Source organism: Aedes albopictus, chromosome 2, assembly GCF_035046485.1.
Source record: "Aedes albopictus strain Foshan chromosome 2, AalbF5, whole genome shotgun sequence".
Lineage (NCBI taxonomy): Eukaryota > Metazoa > Arthropoda > Insecta > Diptera > Culicidae > Aedes > Aedes albopictus.
Window position 1 is genome coordinate 306,511,578 of NC_085137.1, and position 13,995 is coordinate 306,525,572.

General features: G+C 40.4%; 1 protein-coding gene across 22 annotated transcripts in view; it reads left to right on the forward strand.

The window, feature by feature from the left end:
- LOC109428702 (glucose transporter type 1) overlaps window positions 1-13,995 on the forward strand; it is a 916,963-nt gene that overhangs the window by 666,405 nt on the left and 236,563 nt on the right. For all 22 annotated transcript variants that reach the window (XR_009997807.1, XR_009997808.1, XM_062852201.1 and 19 more), the window contains 4 exons: window positions 5,514-5,638; window positions 5,727-6,005; window positions 7,272-7,459; window positions 7,839-7,928. Coding sequence is in view for 20 of the 22 variants with exons in the window: in XM_062852201.1 (XP_062708185.1) it covers window positions 5,514-5,638; window positions 5,727-6,005; window positions 7,272-7,459; window positions 7,839-7,928 (682 nt within the window). In the remaining 2 variants the exon portion in view is untranslated. The remainder of the gene's footprint in view (window positions 1-5,513; window positions 5,639-5,726; window positions 6,006-7,271; window positions 7,460-7,838; window positions 7,929-13,995) is intronic.

Sequence of the window (13,995 nt, forward strand, 5' to 3'; positions counted from 1 at the left end):
AATAGCTGTGTACTTCGGTCATCGATGGACGGTTATTTTGCAAACCACCTACTCCCGCAGATTGAATCACAGGTGTTAGGTGGTTATGCAAATGTTTGGACACCTGGTAGACATTCATTCTTTCTCCTTCCATAAGCGATGATTCTGAAACTTTCGACTGGAGACGTTTGAGACGGGCGTCTTCTTGTTCCATCATAAGATTCCTTACCATCTTGATTTTCTCAGCAACATCTTCTCCCTGCAGTCTTCTGTTGATCAGATCCTGATATCGAGAGTACAGTACACTATTCTGACACTGCTCTGCCTGATAAGAACGCCATGATTCACCCTTGTAGAAGCTACGCACTTTGGCTTTGGAAGCGTGGTTCCACCACGAGCTGAGATCCATATATTCCAATCTACCCCTCAACTGCTGATACTGATTTTTGAACGCTTGACTTACCTCTGGTACCGACAGTAGTGTCGAATCGATTTTCCAGTACCCTCTATTGAGATCTTGTTGCTGAACGGACAATTTCAATAGCACTGAATGATGATCTGAACATGGTACCGCTATAGTTTTCACATCACGCACCCGAGACACGAAAGCCTGTGGTCCGTAATATCGATCTAACCGAGAAGCACAGTCGGCACGATAAAAAGTGAACTTCTCTAGATGGAGCTGTTGCGCAATGTCTTTTAGCTGAAAGAGTTCAACTAGACTACGAAGGCCATTCGAGTAATTCTTTACAGAGCTGGTAGAATCATTTGGATCTAATATACAATTGAAGTCTCCTACTAAAACTGAGTATTCACAATTGGTTTTGCTAATGTGCATTGTCATTTGGTTTAGGAACAGGTCATCCTTTTCTTTCTTCTTATTCGTCCCGGAGTGGGCATATACATTTATAAAGTTAATCCCATTTATAACGACTGATGTTATCCTACCGGACGAATCAAATATCTGAGAGCTATAGCTTAAATTCTTCTTCACTAAAATACCTGTTCCTTTCCTATCCTCACTTATATTTATAAGAGCGGTATGTGATCCAAGAAACGAAAAATTTAAAAAAACAACCTCTTGTAAAAACAGTATATCGATATCATAGTTTTTGACGAAATCCTTGAATATCAATTTGTTAACGTCTGTGTTGACGCTATTCAAATTGAGAGTAGCAATGTTCATCGAATAGTTCATTTCACAGTCTTACAATATTAGTTTCACTTACTCTGGTTGCGTTGACTTCGTGATCGCATTCGCACTGATTGCTTCTCCAGCAAACGTTGTTTCGGAGTTTCGGGTTCTGATGAATCTGAAACATTGGCCGCTGTGGACTCGTCTACTCGCGACTTGCGTCCTCGCTTCTTCGCTGTACTCCATTCTGTTCCTTCCATTTGCTGCACCATCGCACTCCCCTGTGACTCGATTTGCTCAAGATGAGTGCGCGCCGCTGGAACTGGCACCTGCGTCCCAGATTTGTTGGTTCCTTGAAACGATGTCACTTGCACATCGTCTGACGCTCCGGTTAGTGTGGACACACTTGGCTCCTTAGCAGCTGCCGTTGGGTCCGCCACTTCCTCACGAGCTTCGCTCCCTTGCTTAGATTTGTCCCGATTGTCGTCGGATGTAGATGGTCGCTGATTTGCAAATCCTCCTGTTAACACTCCAGCATAGGATGTGGAGCCTGCTTCGCTATGCCTCAGACGGTTAGAGACAGAAGCTCTCTTCGGACAGTTCACCTTAACATGCTCCGGACTGCCGCAGACGAAACATTTGTTCTGCATACCCTCGCAAAACACGCGAACTTGGAAGTGTTGCACGTGGAGCTGAGGAGGAATGGCGGTGGAAATCTCCATATGTGCACCACGCACACCGTTGAGTATTGGATACCCTGTATCCTGTCCGTACCGTTCCCGAACCATGTGATGAATCTTACCGTACTTGGACAGCACGTTTGCCACGTGCTTCTCGTCAACTTCGATTGGCAGCCCAAAAAGACGCACATATCGGAAGTCGCCCCTGGCCGTAGCAAATGACACCTGTGCCGTCTCACCGTTGTCATAAGCGAATGTGTCAGTCGGCGGACACTTCAGCAGCGCTGCTTTCATGAACTCCTCAGACTGAAACTTCACGTATACGCTGTACTCCCTGGGCTCACGGAACATAGCACTCAGGGATTCCGGAGCCCATCCACGCTTTCGAAAGAAGGCAAAAACCTCCTTGTCCGATGGCATTTTCGATTGTTGTCCGAACTGGACCTTGACACAATTGGCGTGTACATTTCGAGATTCCATTTTTCCTTTTTTCTGAACCGATAACGATGAACTGACTCAAGGTCAACACTACAATAGGCAGCCGAGCACCGGCCGAAACAATAAAAAACGATTCAGTTGAACACCAAATAAACGCTTCTGCACAGTAGCACGTCTATTCACACCGGCGCTTGAATGCGAACTGTTGTTGGGTAGGTTAAAAAATGTTCAGTTGATGAGCCATTTGATACGAACTCTCCTATTGGGAGACGCTGGTGCGGGATGCTTATAATTTATAGAGATGGTGTCTACAGCTGTTATTTGGCAGGACATGGACCTACTGAATATAGACACTATAGAATCTACAGACTTGGGGAGAAATAGCTGAATTACGTAATTTTAGAGTGTTTTATAGTGAATTTAGTGTGTACTAATAGAAAATGACGTCACACAACCCACAGTCGTTATCGTTCCGTAAATCTCGTTTGGCTAAACGAATTGATAGATCGCTTGGTTAGGGGCCATCCATAAATGACGTAGCATTTTTTTGACGATTTTTGACACCCGCCTTCTCCCCCTATTTCCCATACCTAAAAAATGGCTCGTAGCATAATCAGAGACTCTCCCCACCACCCTAAAATGCCACTTCTATGGACGGCCCCTTACAGTTGTCTGCACTTTGGAAAGGAAATGGAATCTATAGTGTCTATATTACAGATTATGGGATATATACAACTATACTTTGATCATAATCTACACAATTTTCCACAGCACAGAGATCAGACATCCAAGCTCAGTTTCAAAACTGTGTAAGGAATTAAACGTTCATTTGAAATGGCAACACAAGTGTAGATATGCGTACTCACCACTAATTGTAGCAACTTGCCGCATAGGTGACGCTAGTGTTGTCAACGCTAAAAAAATTGAATCCTTGGACAGCTTTCGAGACAATTTTCTATAGGCTTGGATGTCTGTTCTCTGTGATACGAAATATATTTTCATGAAAAATCGAATAAAATGGAATGTAAATTTCAACGTTTCCTTCCCGTAACCGGGAGGAACTCATGGAGAGAAATTCCTGGAGAAATCCCGTGAGGAGTTCCTGGAGGAATCCTGGAAGAAATTCCTAGGGGAATCTCGAAAGCAACTACTAGAGGAATCCCGGGAGAAATTTCTGGAGAATCCCGGGAGAAATTCCTGAAAGAATCCTGAAAGGAATTCCTGGAGGAATGCCAGGAAGAATTCTTGCAGGAATCCCGGGAGAAATTCGTTGAGAAATACCGGTAAAAATTCCTGGAGGAATCCCCGGAGGAATTCCTGAAGAAATCCCAGGAGGAATTTCAAGTGGATTTCCTAGAAAAACTCATGCAGGAAACCCGGGAGGAAATTCTGGAGAAAACCCGGGAGCAATTCGGAGACAAATTCCTGAAGAAATTCTGGGAGGATTTCGTGGAGGAATCTCGGAAAGCATTTGTGGAAGAATCTTTTTACGAATTCCTAGTTGAATCCCTTGTGGAATTCCTGATGTAGTTTTGGGAGTCATTTCCGGAGGGCTTTAAGTGGATTTCCCAGATGAAATCGTAGAGGAACCTCGGGAAGAATTACTGAAAGAATCCTTGTATTAATTTGTGGAAGAATCCTGGTAGGAGTTCCTTCAGAAATGTTGGGAGGAATTCCTGGAGGTATCCGGGTGAGTCAATTCTGAAGTATATTATCCACCAAATTGGAAGTATTGGTATTGTGAACAGAATGTAATTATATTGTGTTATTCTCAAGATATTCACTTCAAAAGAAGCGTACTTATTTGAGGACGCTTGCCACTCGGTAATCTAGGATGCTCGGCATATAGCGCCATTTTGCAGAAAAACTTTAAAATAATTTTCATTACCAAATAATCCTTGATGTATTGAACACTTTTGCCGAAGACACAAACTTTCTATACATTCCGAATCTCAAGATATTCAAGCTAAATTTAACTTTCAATCCATAATTTGAATAAACAATAGCGCCACCTATTGGGCTAATTCCAATTCAATTTGTTCGTCACAAGATTGCCCTTGGTCTATTGAACAATTTTGTCGAAGACAGCATTATTCTAGGAAGTGACGATCACAAGATATAATCATTCGTGTCGTGGGGTCCAATGGACCCCAGGGGACCAAAATCGCCCGGTCCAACTTTGACATAAAAATAATTTATAGTACGCCATGAAATATTTGTTATTTTTGCACAAATAACTCATCGTGGTGTAGTTTGAAGGTACTGTGAAAACGGGACCGATGTGTCAATCCAAACTTTTTTGCGACCACTTCAAAGTGGCTCTGGGGTCCAATGGACCCCAGGTATCCATTAGAGGGTTAAAAATACATCTTTAAGATCCACTCATTCATCTTGAATTGGGACAACATTGACAGCAGATGTTTTGCAACGATGAGCAGCGTCACCTGGTGGACAGACACAATTTGCAGTGATGCATTTAATAGCACGTTATCATCACCCAATATTGCACAACATGAATATTCCACTGTCAGCCGGTGCGCTGCATCATCCTTCCTCTGCGTCTGAAACTCGGAAGCCAGCAGTAGGTAGCTTTTGGGAGGCTGAAGTTTACGATACAGCCACGAATGGTACAATACGTGCACGTGTATGCGTAAATCAAATATTAGATAATCATAACCCGGAAAATTTGCATAATTTGCAACATCGAACACCCAAAGCACTTCGACGCCACGGATAGATACAATGTAATAGATTATGATACAATGCAACCTAGGCACGGTGTATAACGATAGAGGAAGATAGGCAACAGTGAGACAGTGTTTGCAGGTAACATTCAGGATAATTAAGATCGAAAGCAAATTCTCAAAAATAACTGCAGCTGCAGCTGAATTAGATTCTGGAAAACTGTACTCGCTACTTACAAAAGTAGCGCTGATGAGTCTCCCTAAATGTACTACCACTTACTATATGCAGCACACTACGTACCAATGAAAGTGTCTTATGATTGGAAGATAGCCTCAATTATAGCCACACAAAAAAACAGCGTTATAGAATACGTAAATGTACTTGCTGTTTAGAAATGCACCAGCCTCAAGCTGAAAATCTCCCAAATAAAGCTGAAAATAATAATACTTGCTGTTTGTACTACTATCATTGGAATAAATAAAACGACAAAATGTTACATTTATTTCAACCAAAAAACGACATTCAATATCCGATTCATTTAGTTGCTTCCAACCCTTCGCTAATTTTCTACTGTTTCTCTCCTCTCTGCCTTCCAGGAAGGGTGGCCTGTTGCTTAACAACGTGCTCGGTATCGCGGGTGCATGCCTGATGGGATTCACGAAAATGAGTCATTCCTATGAAATTCTATTCCTCGGACGATTTATAATTGGTGTCAATTGTGGTAAGCTCATTTTATCGCTGGTTATGGTTGGATCGTTTGATTTCTGATTAATTTTGCGTTTTGTCTTTCTCTCTCTCTCTATTCACAGGCTTAAACACATCATTAGTACCAATGTATATATCTGAAATTGCTCCATTAAATTTAAGAGGTGGTTTAGGTACCGTTAACCAATTGGCTGTGACCGTAGGATTATTATTATCACAAGTACTGGGTATAGAACAAATTTTAGGAACAAATGATGGCTGGCCCGTGCTGTTAGGGCTCGCCATCTGTCCAGCTTTATTACAATTAATACTCTTACCTATTTGTCCCGAGTCACCTAGATATTTACTAATTACGAAACAGTGGGAGGAAGAAGCGCGGAAAGGTAAGTTGCTCATCGGTGTAAAGCATGGATCATACAGAAAAGGAACACATGGTTGTAGTTATAATTTACCCATATCCAACAAACGTCCTATTTGTTGGACAGTGTGATGAATATCTTGGGATTTATACATAATCAAATGTCATTTTTTAGCCAAATAGACTAAGAGAGGTTCTTAAAATCATCATAAAATATAAGGTATCAGGTTTTATTACGGTTCTGAAATCCTTTGCAAGACTAATTTGCCTTCAAAATGTTACTTGGGAATATTGAGTTTAGAAAAAATGCTCACAAGGTACGTTCGGGCTATTCTGCACGAAGTTATGAAGATTCTAGAAAAGGGTAAAATTATCTGATAGCCAACTTTGAGCTGTTATATCTCCGGATTCAATGAACCGAATGCATTGAAATTTTGACCATTTATGACTTATATAATGAGCTCTGAAAAACATTTGACTTAACTTGAAATTATGAATAAGAGAAAGAGTTATAGCGATTTCATTCATTTTTTGATTTTTTAAAAAAAATTGGTCTATTTTAAATATTTATCCCATTTCTTTCACAATTTATTGCCGGCTATGTTGCTACTTTATTTCAAAACATGTTTATATTCAAGTCAATTAGAGGGAATTGAAATAAACTCGAATTAGCATCTTAAATTCCGAAACTTTGTTGAAATTTTGGATAATTTAGTGTTTTATTGAAAAAATAATGTAATCGTTATAATTTTCTTCCGTGTTAAGAATTTAAAGTTTAGTCAGAAGTTTTTTTAGCTCATTATATAAGTCATAAATGCTAAAATTTCATTTCGTTCGGTTCATTTAATCCGCAGATATAACAGCTCAAAGTTGGCTATCGGATAACTCTACCTTTTCCTAGAATCTATATAACTTCGTACAGAATGGCTCGATCTTTTCAAAATCTTGACCACTGATACACAACTTGTTGATCAACTTACAGTAACAATTTGAGAATATTTGATACACTTTTCAAAAAGTTACAGCTAAATAGTTGGACATTTTATGAAAAGTTAAAATTTTGCCTATCCCGATCATTTTGTCTATCCCCTGTAAGAACCTGAAAGTTTACATTAGTTTGATAATGATAACATTATCTTTCTAAATTTCCATTCGTCATAGAGGAACTCAAGTTACAACCTATTTTCCTATTCTTTAATGATCCAGTCTTAGTTATATTGTTCTATAAGAATCAAGTAAATAAAACTTTCAACAACTCATATTTTGTTTTTCTTTACGTACAAATTCTCAGCCCTACGGCGGTTAAGGGCGTCCAATCAGGTAGAGGAAGACATCGAAGAGATGCGTGCTGAAGAGCGGGCGCAGCAGTCGGAAAGCAGCATATCTACGATCGAACTGATATGCTCGCCGACGTTGCGGGCGCCACTCATCATCGGAATTGTGATGCAGCTGAGTCAGCAGTTTAGTGGAATTAACGCCGTAAGTTTTCCCCACAATTATTATCAGTGTCTTATCAACAGTGTCCAAAACCTCAAGCATCCCACTCCATGAATCACAACTCTTTTCTTCTTCTTGTCACGTGGTTAATCATCCAGTGACAGCACGCTAAATTACCCCCAATCGATGGGAATGTCGATTATTAGATCAGCACTGTCCAAACAATTACATAATTGTGATTTATTAAGGCAGAAAACTCCTAAACACCCCCCTTTCGGAACGGGAATGCCATGCCAACGTGAAGAGCTCGGTTTCCTTATTAGCACCGAATGCCATTAAATTTTCACCACCATTTCACAATCTGTCACCACAAATCACTAAAAGCCGTTTTCAATTTCGATTGTTCCCCTCGCCCGCTCAGGTATTCTACTACTCGACGTCGCTCTTCATGAGCTCAGGTCTAACGGAGGAAAGTGCTAAATTTGCCACAATAGGAATCGGTGCAATAATGGTAAGTGACCTGTTTGGGAATAAAAATGGTTTCCAGCAACAACACACATGGCAAACCACTACTACTAAATTGTAACCATAACGATCGAATTCATCCCATTTAGATTGAAATGAATCGCTGTGTATTGTCGGTTGTACCTTATCCAGCTGTTGAAAAAATGAAGTCAACGTAGAAATGTTTTTATCATTTCAATGACATGACGTAAAGATGCTTAATTTAGAATCTCTCAGATCATATATATAGAAATGATAAGATATGAGTTAATTTTAAGAGTTAAGAGCATTGAGCGGCTTTCATGTCTTAGGATGATCTAGGTATTCCAAACTGTTCTGAAATACAATCTTGCAAATCTACAGCACTTATTTCGTAGTAACAAATTTTCACATTGCATAATCTGTTGGGGTCCATGAACTTCTTGAAAACCTAATGCCATTTAGAGATATTGTAGAGATGTACTAAGTCATCCAAACTACTGGAGATCCGAGCTTTACGTCAATACTAGTAATAGCAACCATATTCACTATATAGAGTAGCGTCGCATAATCAACTATAGTTACTGGACTTATTTGGATACTCAGGGTTATTTAAATAATCCTGGAGTTTAGTCTTTGGCATCTAAGGTCGTAACACCAGTTGTTTTTGCTTGGCCAGTGATCCAGCTATAATCTAAGACACTTTGGAATTGTACAGTCATTCGTACTTTTGGGATATTAAAGACCAACCAAACTATTCCGTAGAGCAGAAAAGAACAGAGACCAACCCCAAAGACCCCAGCGAACAAAAAGAATTACGATTGAAAACTCGGCACGTGGAACTGCAGAACTTTCAATTTCATCGGGAGCACCCGCATGCTTGCCAATATACTGAAGGACCGCGGGTGCGACATCGTAGCACTGCAGGAGGCGTGTTGAACAGGATCAACGGTGCGAACGTTTAGAAGTATCCATGCCATCTACCAGAACTGCGGCAACAAACGCGAGCTGGAAACAGTTTTTATAGTGATGGGCGACATGTTGAAGCGAATGATCGGTTGGTGGCCGATCGACGAAAGAGAATGCAAGTTGAGGATCAAAGGTCGGTTCTTCAACTTCAGCATAATCAACTTGCTCAGCCCGCACACCGGAACCACTATGACAAGGACAAATTTTATACGCAGCTTGAATGTGAGTACGATAGCTACCCAAGCCATCACGTCAAGGTCATCATAGGAGACTTAAACGCTTGGGTTGGCCAGAAGGAGGAGTTCAGACCAATGATTGGAAAGTTCAGCGCTCATCAGCTCACCAACGAGAATGACCGACGACTGATTGATTTCGCCGTCTCTAAGAACATGGCTTTACGTAGCACTTACTTCCAGCACAGCCTCCCATATCGTTCCATCTGGATATCACCACAACATACGGAATCCCAAATCGAACACGTCCTGATGGACGGACGAACATTATCGACGTCAGGACCTACCGCCCAAGCAACACACATTTTTTTTTTGTTGGGTACATTTCCACTGCGACACACATGGTCACAAAACAGTCACGGCCGGCAGTGCAGGTAAGGGTTGCGTAGTACCGTCAAACGGGGTTACTTGCAACAGCGGTGTAACTTGCAACACGATGACATACACTAAATGTGAAGCATTTTCTAATAAAAATGAAAACTAGTATGCCCTACTATTTCGGTTAAAGAGATTATGTGTATCAAAGATCGATTTAGTATAAAAATTAGCTTTGTTTCTTTGTTTATGGTTTAGCTACACTGTTAAAACGGATTGCTCATTTTATGCCATAAAAACAAGTATGAAAATCGTGCTTGACCTCTCCCTTATGGTAAGTGCGATAAGTCTGATGACCTTGCTTGCAGTTAGGGTACCTAATAGTAAGCTTAGCTAAACGATAAAAGTTTGATAAACTTATCGACTAAGTAATGCAAAAAATCATTATTATATTCGACAACCACTATGGGGTAACTTGCAACAGTTGAATTTGACAAAACCTTCTATTATTTATCTTTATTTCACGATATATTTGACAGAAATAACTGAAATGGATCATTTATTGATTACGTAACGCGGTTATTTTCAAATGACAATTCATTTTCTACATTTTTTGCACGTGACCTTCAAACATTGTTAGGAAATACCACATTATGAAGTTTCATTCATGTTTCATCATGTTAAAAGTTCAATTTTTGTTTATGAACGCTGTAAAGCAATCACCAACATCAATTATGAATGGATGGAGTAAATTATTTCAGTTTAATACCCAAATTAGCGAGTTTGACATTTACAAAGTAGAATAGGTGTGTTTCAATCATGTTAATTTAGCTGAAATTGCCAAACACCACTTCAAACTGAAAACTACTTGAAGATGCCTCACTCTCCCTGTTCAAGAAATGACAATAATCATTGTTGACATTTTGTAATGAGTGCTAAGTCACGAGAATCATATATATATTTTGTGTTTGAGGGACGTGAGACCTGTTGCTAAACGATATACTCTTGCTTGCAATAACTATCAATCCTATCATGAAAAATTATATGTCAATTGGTTAGTGTACATCTTTTCATGTTATGTTTCATGCATAACATCAAAAATTTACAATACGACTAAATACTAGAATGTTAGTGCTGTTTAATGATAGCTAACTTAGCTTCATGTCCTATGTTGCAAGTTACCCCACAGATGGGGAAACTTGCAACAAGCATGTATTTCGCACCTCCTGATTAGGTGGCAACGTATTTTGGTAAACCAAATGCTGCATAGTATTCTACTCGGGGTAATTAGCGTACACGATGCTTCACAGGATGTTTCAAATGTTTAGATTTTCAATGATATTGCTTCTAAGTCGAAAAGTGTTGCAAGTTACCCCATTTGACGGTATGTCACAGTGATTTCCGTACAGCTCTCACATGCGCTGCCGTGACTGTTTTATAACCATGTGTGTTGCTTTGGCGTTTCGCTAACATCGACTCTGATCGCAACCTGGTGAAGATAAAGTACACCATAACTCTACACAGATCGAAAAGAGAATGTAAAATTGTGTGACATATGATGCACATGATTGGGGCGTGGGATATCACAGAAGTTTACATGATATATCATGTAAATGTCACAAAATATCATGTAAACTTACATTATACACTACCCGCCATAAATATGGAATCGCATCGCCTAGTATTGCAACACCCCAGTTGAATATTGCAGCACCCCCAAAAAGTTTGGCATCACCTGAAGACTTCATCACTTTCTGAACTGTATCTCAAAAACCGTATCCCCTGCATAGTTTAGACCTTCAGCAAAGTTGATCAGAAGACCTATGGCTATCAAATGGCAGTAAGTTTAGTGCGTAATTCCGCAGCTATGAGGCGCTAGTGTGCATTTAAAATGAAGTATTTGACATGGTTTATCTCATGATTCTGACCACCTAGAATGTTCGTGTCTTCAGCAATGTTGATCAGAAGGGTTATGGCTATCAAATGGTGGTAAGTTTAGTGCGTAACTCCGCCGCTATGTGGCGCTAGTGTGCATTTACAATGAAGTGCTTTGACATGGTTTATCTCATGATTCTGGCCACCTAGAAAGTTCGTGTCTTCAGCAATGTTGATCAGACGGTCTATGGCTATCAAATAGTGGTAAGTTTAGTGCATAATTCCGCCGCTATGTGGCGCTAGTGTGCATTTAAAATGAAGTATTTTGACATGGTTTATCTCATGATTCTGAACTCCTAGAATGTTCGTGTTTTCAGCAATGTTGATCAGAAGGTCTGTGGATATCAAATGGTGGTAATTTTAGTGCGTAATTCCGCCGCTATGTGGCGCTAGTGTGCATTTACAATGAAGTGCTTTGACATGGTTTATCTCATGATTCTGACCACCTAGAAAGTTCGTGTCTTCAGCAATGTTGATCAGACGGTCTATGACTATCAAATGGTGAAAAGTTTAGTGCGTAATTTCACCGCTATGTGGCACCAGTGTACATTTACAACGAAATACTTTGGCATGGTTTATCTCATAATTTTGACCACCAAGAAAGTTCTTGCCTTCAGCAAAGTTGGTCAGCCGGTCTATGGCTATCAAATGATAGTAAGTTAACTGCGTAATTCCGCCGCTATGAGGCGCCAGTGTGCATTTACAACGAAGTACGTTGACAAGGTTAATCTCATGATTCTGACCACTCAGAATGTTCTTGTCTTCGGCAATGTTGAACAGACGGTCTATGGCTATCAAATGGTGGTAAATATAGTGCGTAATTCCGCCGCTATGTGACGCCCGTGTGCACTTAAAACGAAGTACTTTGACATGGTTTATCTCATGATTCTGATCACCTAGGCCATACGCCGCAGTTTGCCCCGCCGCCGGTTTTTATTTTTCGCGCCGGTGATCAGTGCACAAACAAAATTAATGTTGCATTCCTTCAAGGATTCTTCTTGAAATTCTTTCGGGGATTTCTCCTGATACGCTGTCGTGGATTTCTCTTAAAATTCCTTCGTAGTTTTCTCTTGGAATTTCTTCGATGATTTCTTTTAGAATTCTTACGGAGATTCCTCCTTGATTTCCTCCAGGAATTCCTCATAGAATTCCTCCAGGAGTCCTCCTGGAATTTCTTCGGGGATTTCTCCTAGAGTTTCTTCGGAGATTTCTTCTGAACTTCCTATGGGGTTTCCTCTTCCTCCTGGGATTCCTGCAGGGATTTCTCCTGTAATTTCTTCCGAGATTTCTCTTGAAATTTCTTCTGGATATCCTCCTGGAATTCCGTCAAAGTATTCATTCTTGGCTTCCTTCAGGGATTCCTTCGGAGATTTCTCCTTGAATTCTTTCGGAGATTTCTTTTGGAATTCCTTCGGGGTCTCCTCCTAGAGTTCTTTTGGGGATTTCTCTTGGAATTATTTCGGGAATTGATCCTCGAGTTCTTTCGGAAATTCCTGCTGAACTTCCTTCAAGGATTCCTCTTAAAATTTCTTCGGGGATTCCTCCTGACATTCCGTCGGGGATTCCCCTGGAATTTATGCGGGAACTCCTCCAGCAATTACTTCGGAGGTTCTTCCTGGATTTCCTTTATAGTTTCCTCGTGGAATTTCTGTTGTGATTCCTCTTCGAATTTCTTCGGAGATTGCTCCAGAAATTTCTCATTGAATTCCTCCGGGGATTCTACCTAGAATTTCTTCGGGGTTTCCTACTGGAATTCCTTGGGGAATTTCTTCTGGAATTCATTCGGGGATTCCTCTTGGAATTCCTTCGGTGATTCCTCCTAGAATTCCCTCACGAATTTCTCCTGGAACTCTTTCAGAGGATATTTTTCGTTGATCCGTTATTGAAATCCTTTGGAGATTCTTACCCGAATTCCCTTGGAAGTTCCTACTGGACTCCTGATGGAATTTTTTTGTGGATAATTGCTGGAATTCTTTTGGGATTCACGCAGGATTATTTTCGGAATTTGCTCTTGAAATTCCTGCGGGGATTCCTCCTGAAATGCCTCTGGGGATTCCCCCTAATATTCTTGCGATGATTCCTTTTCAATTTATCCACGGGTTCCTCATGAAATTTCTTCGAGGTTTCCTCTATTTTTTTTCGATGGTTCCTCATTTTGAATCCTCGAATTACTTGGAAAAAATCTTTCTGGAATTTCTTTGGGGATTCCTCCTGGACTTCCTTCATGGATTCCTCCTGAAATTCTTTCGGGGATTTCTCTTGATATTCCGTCGTGGTTTCCACCGGGAATTCCTTCGAGATATCCTCTTAGAGTTCCTTCGGGGATTTGTCTTGGAACTCCTTCGTGGATTCCTGCTGGGCTTCCTTCAAAGTTTCCTCCTGATATTTCTTCGGGGATTCCTCCTAAAATTGACACGGGAACTCCTGGAAAAAACTTTGAAGTTTCCTCTTGGAATTCCTGTGGTGATTCCTTAAATTCCTTAAATTCTCCATGGAATTCCTCCTGGAATTCCTTCAGGGTTTCCTTCTTGAATTTATTCGGTGATTTCTCCAAGAATTCCTTCGGAAATTCTTTCTAGAATTCGTGGATTATTCCTAGAGTTCTTTCGAGGATTCCTTCTTGAATTTTTTCGAGGATTCCTA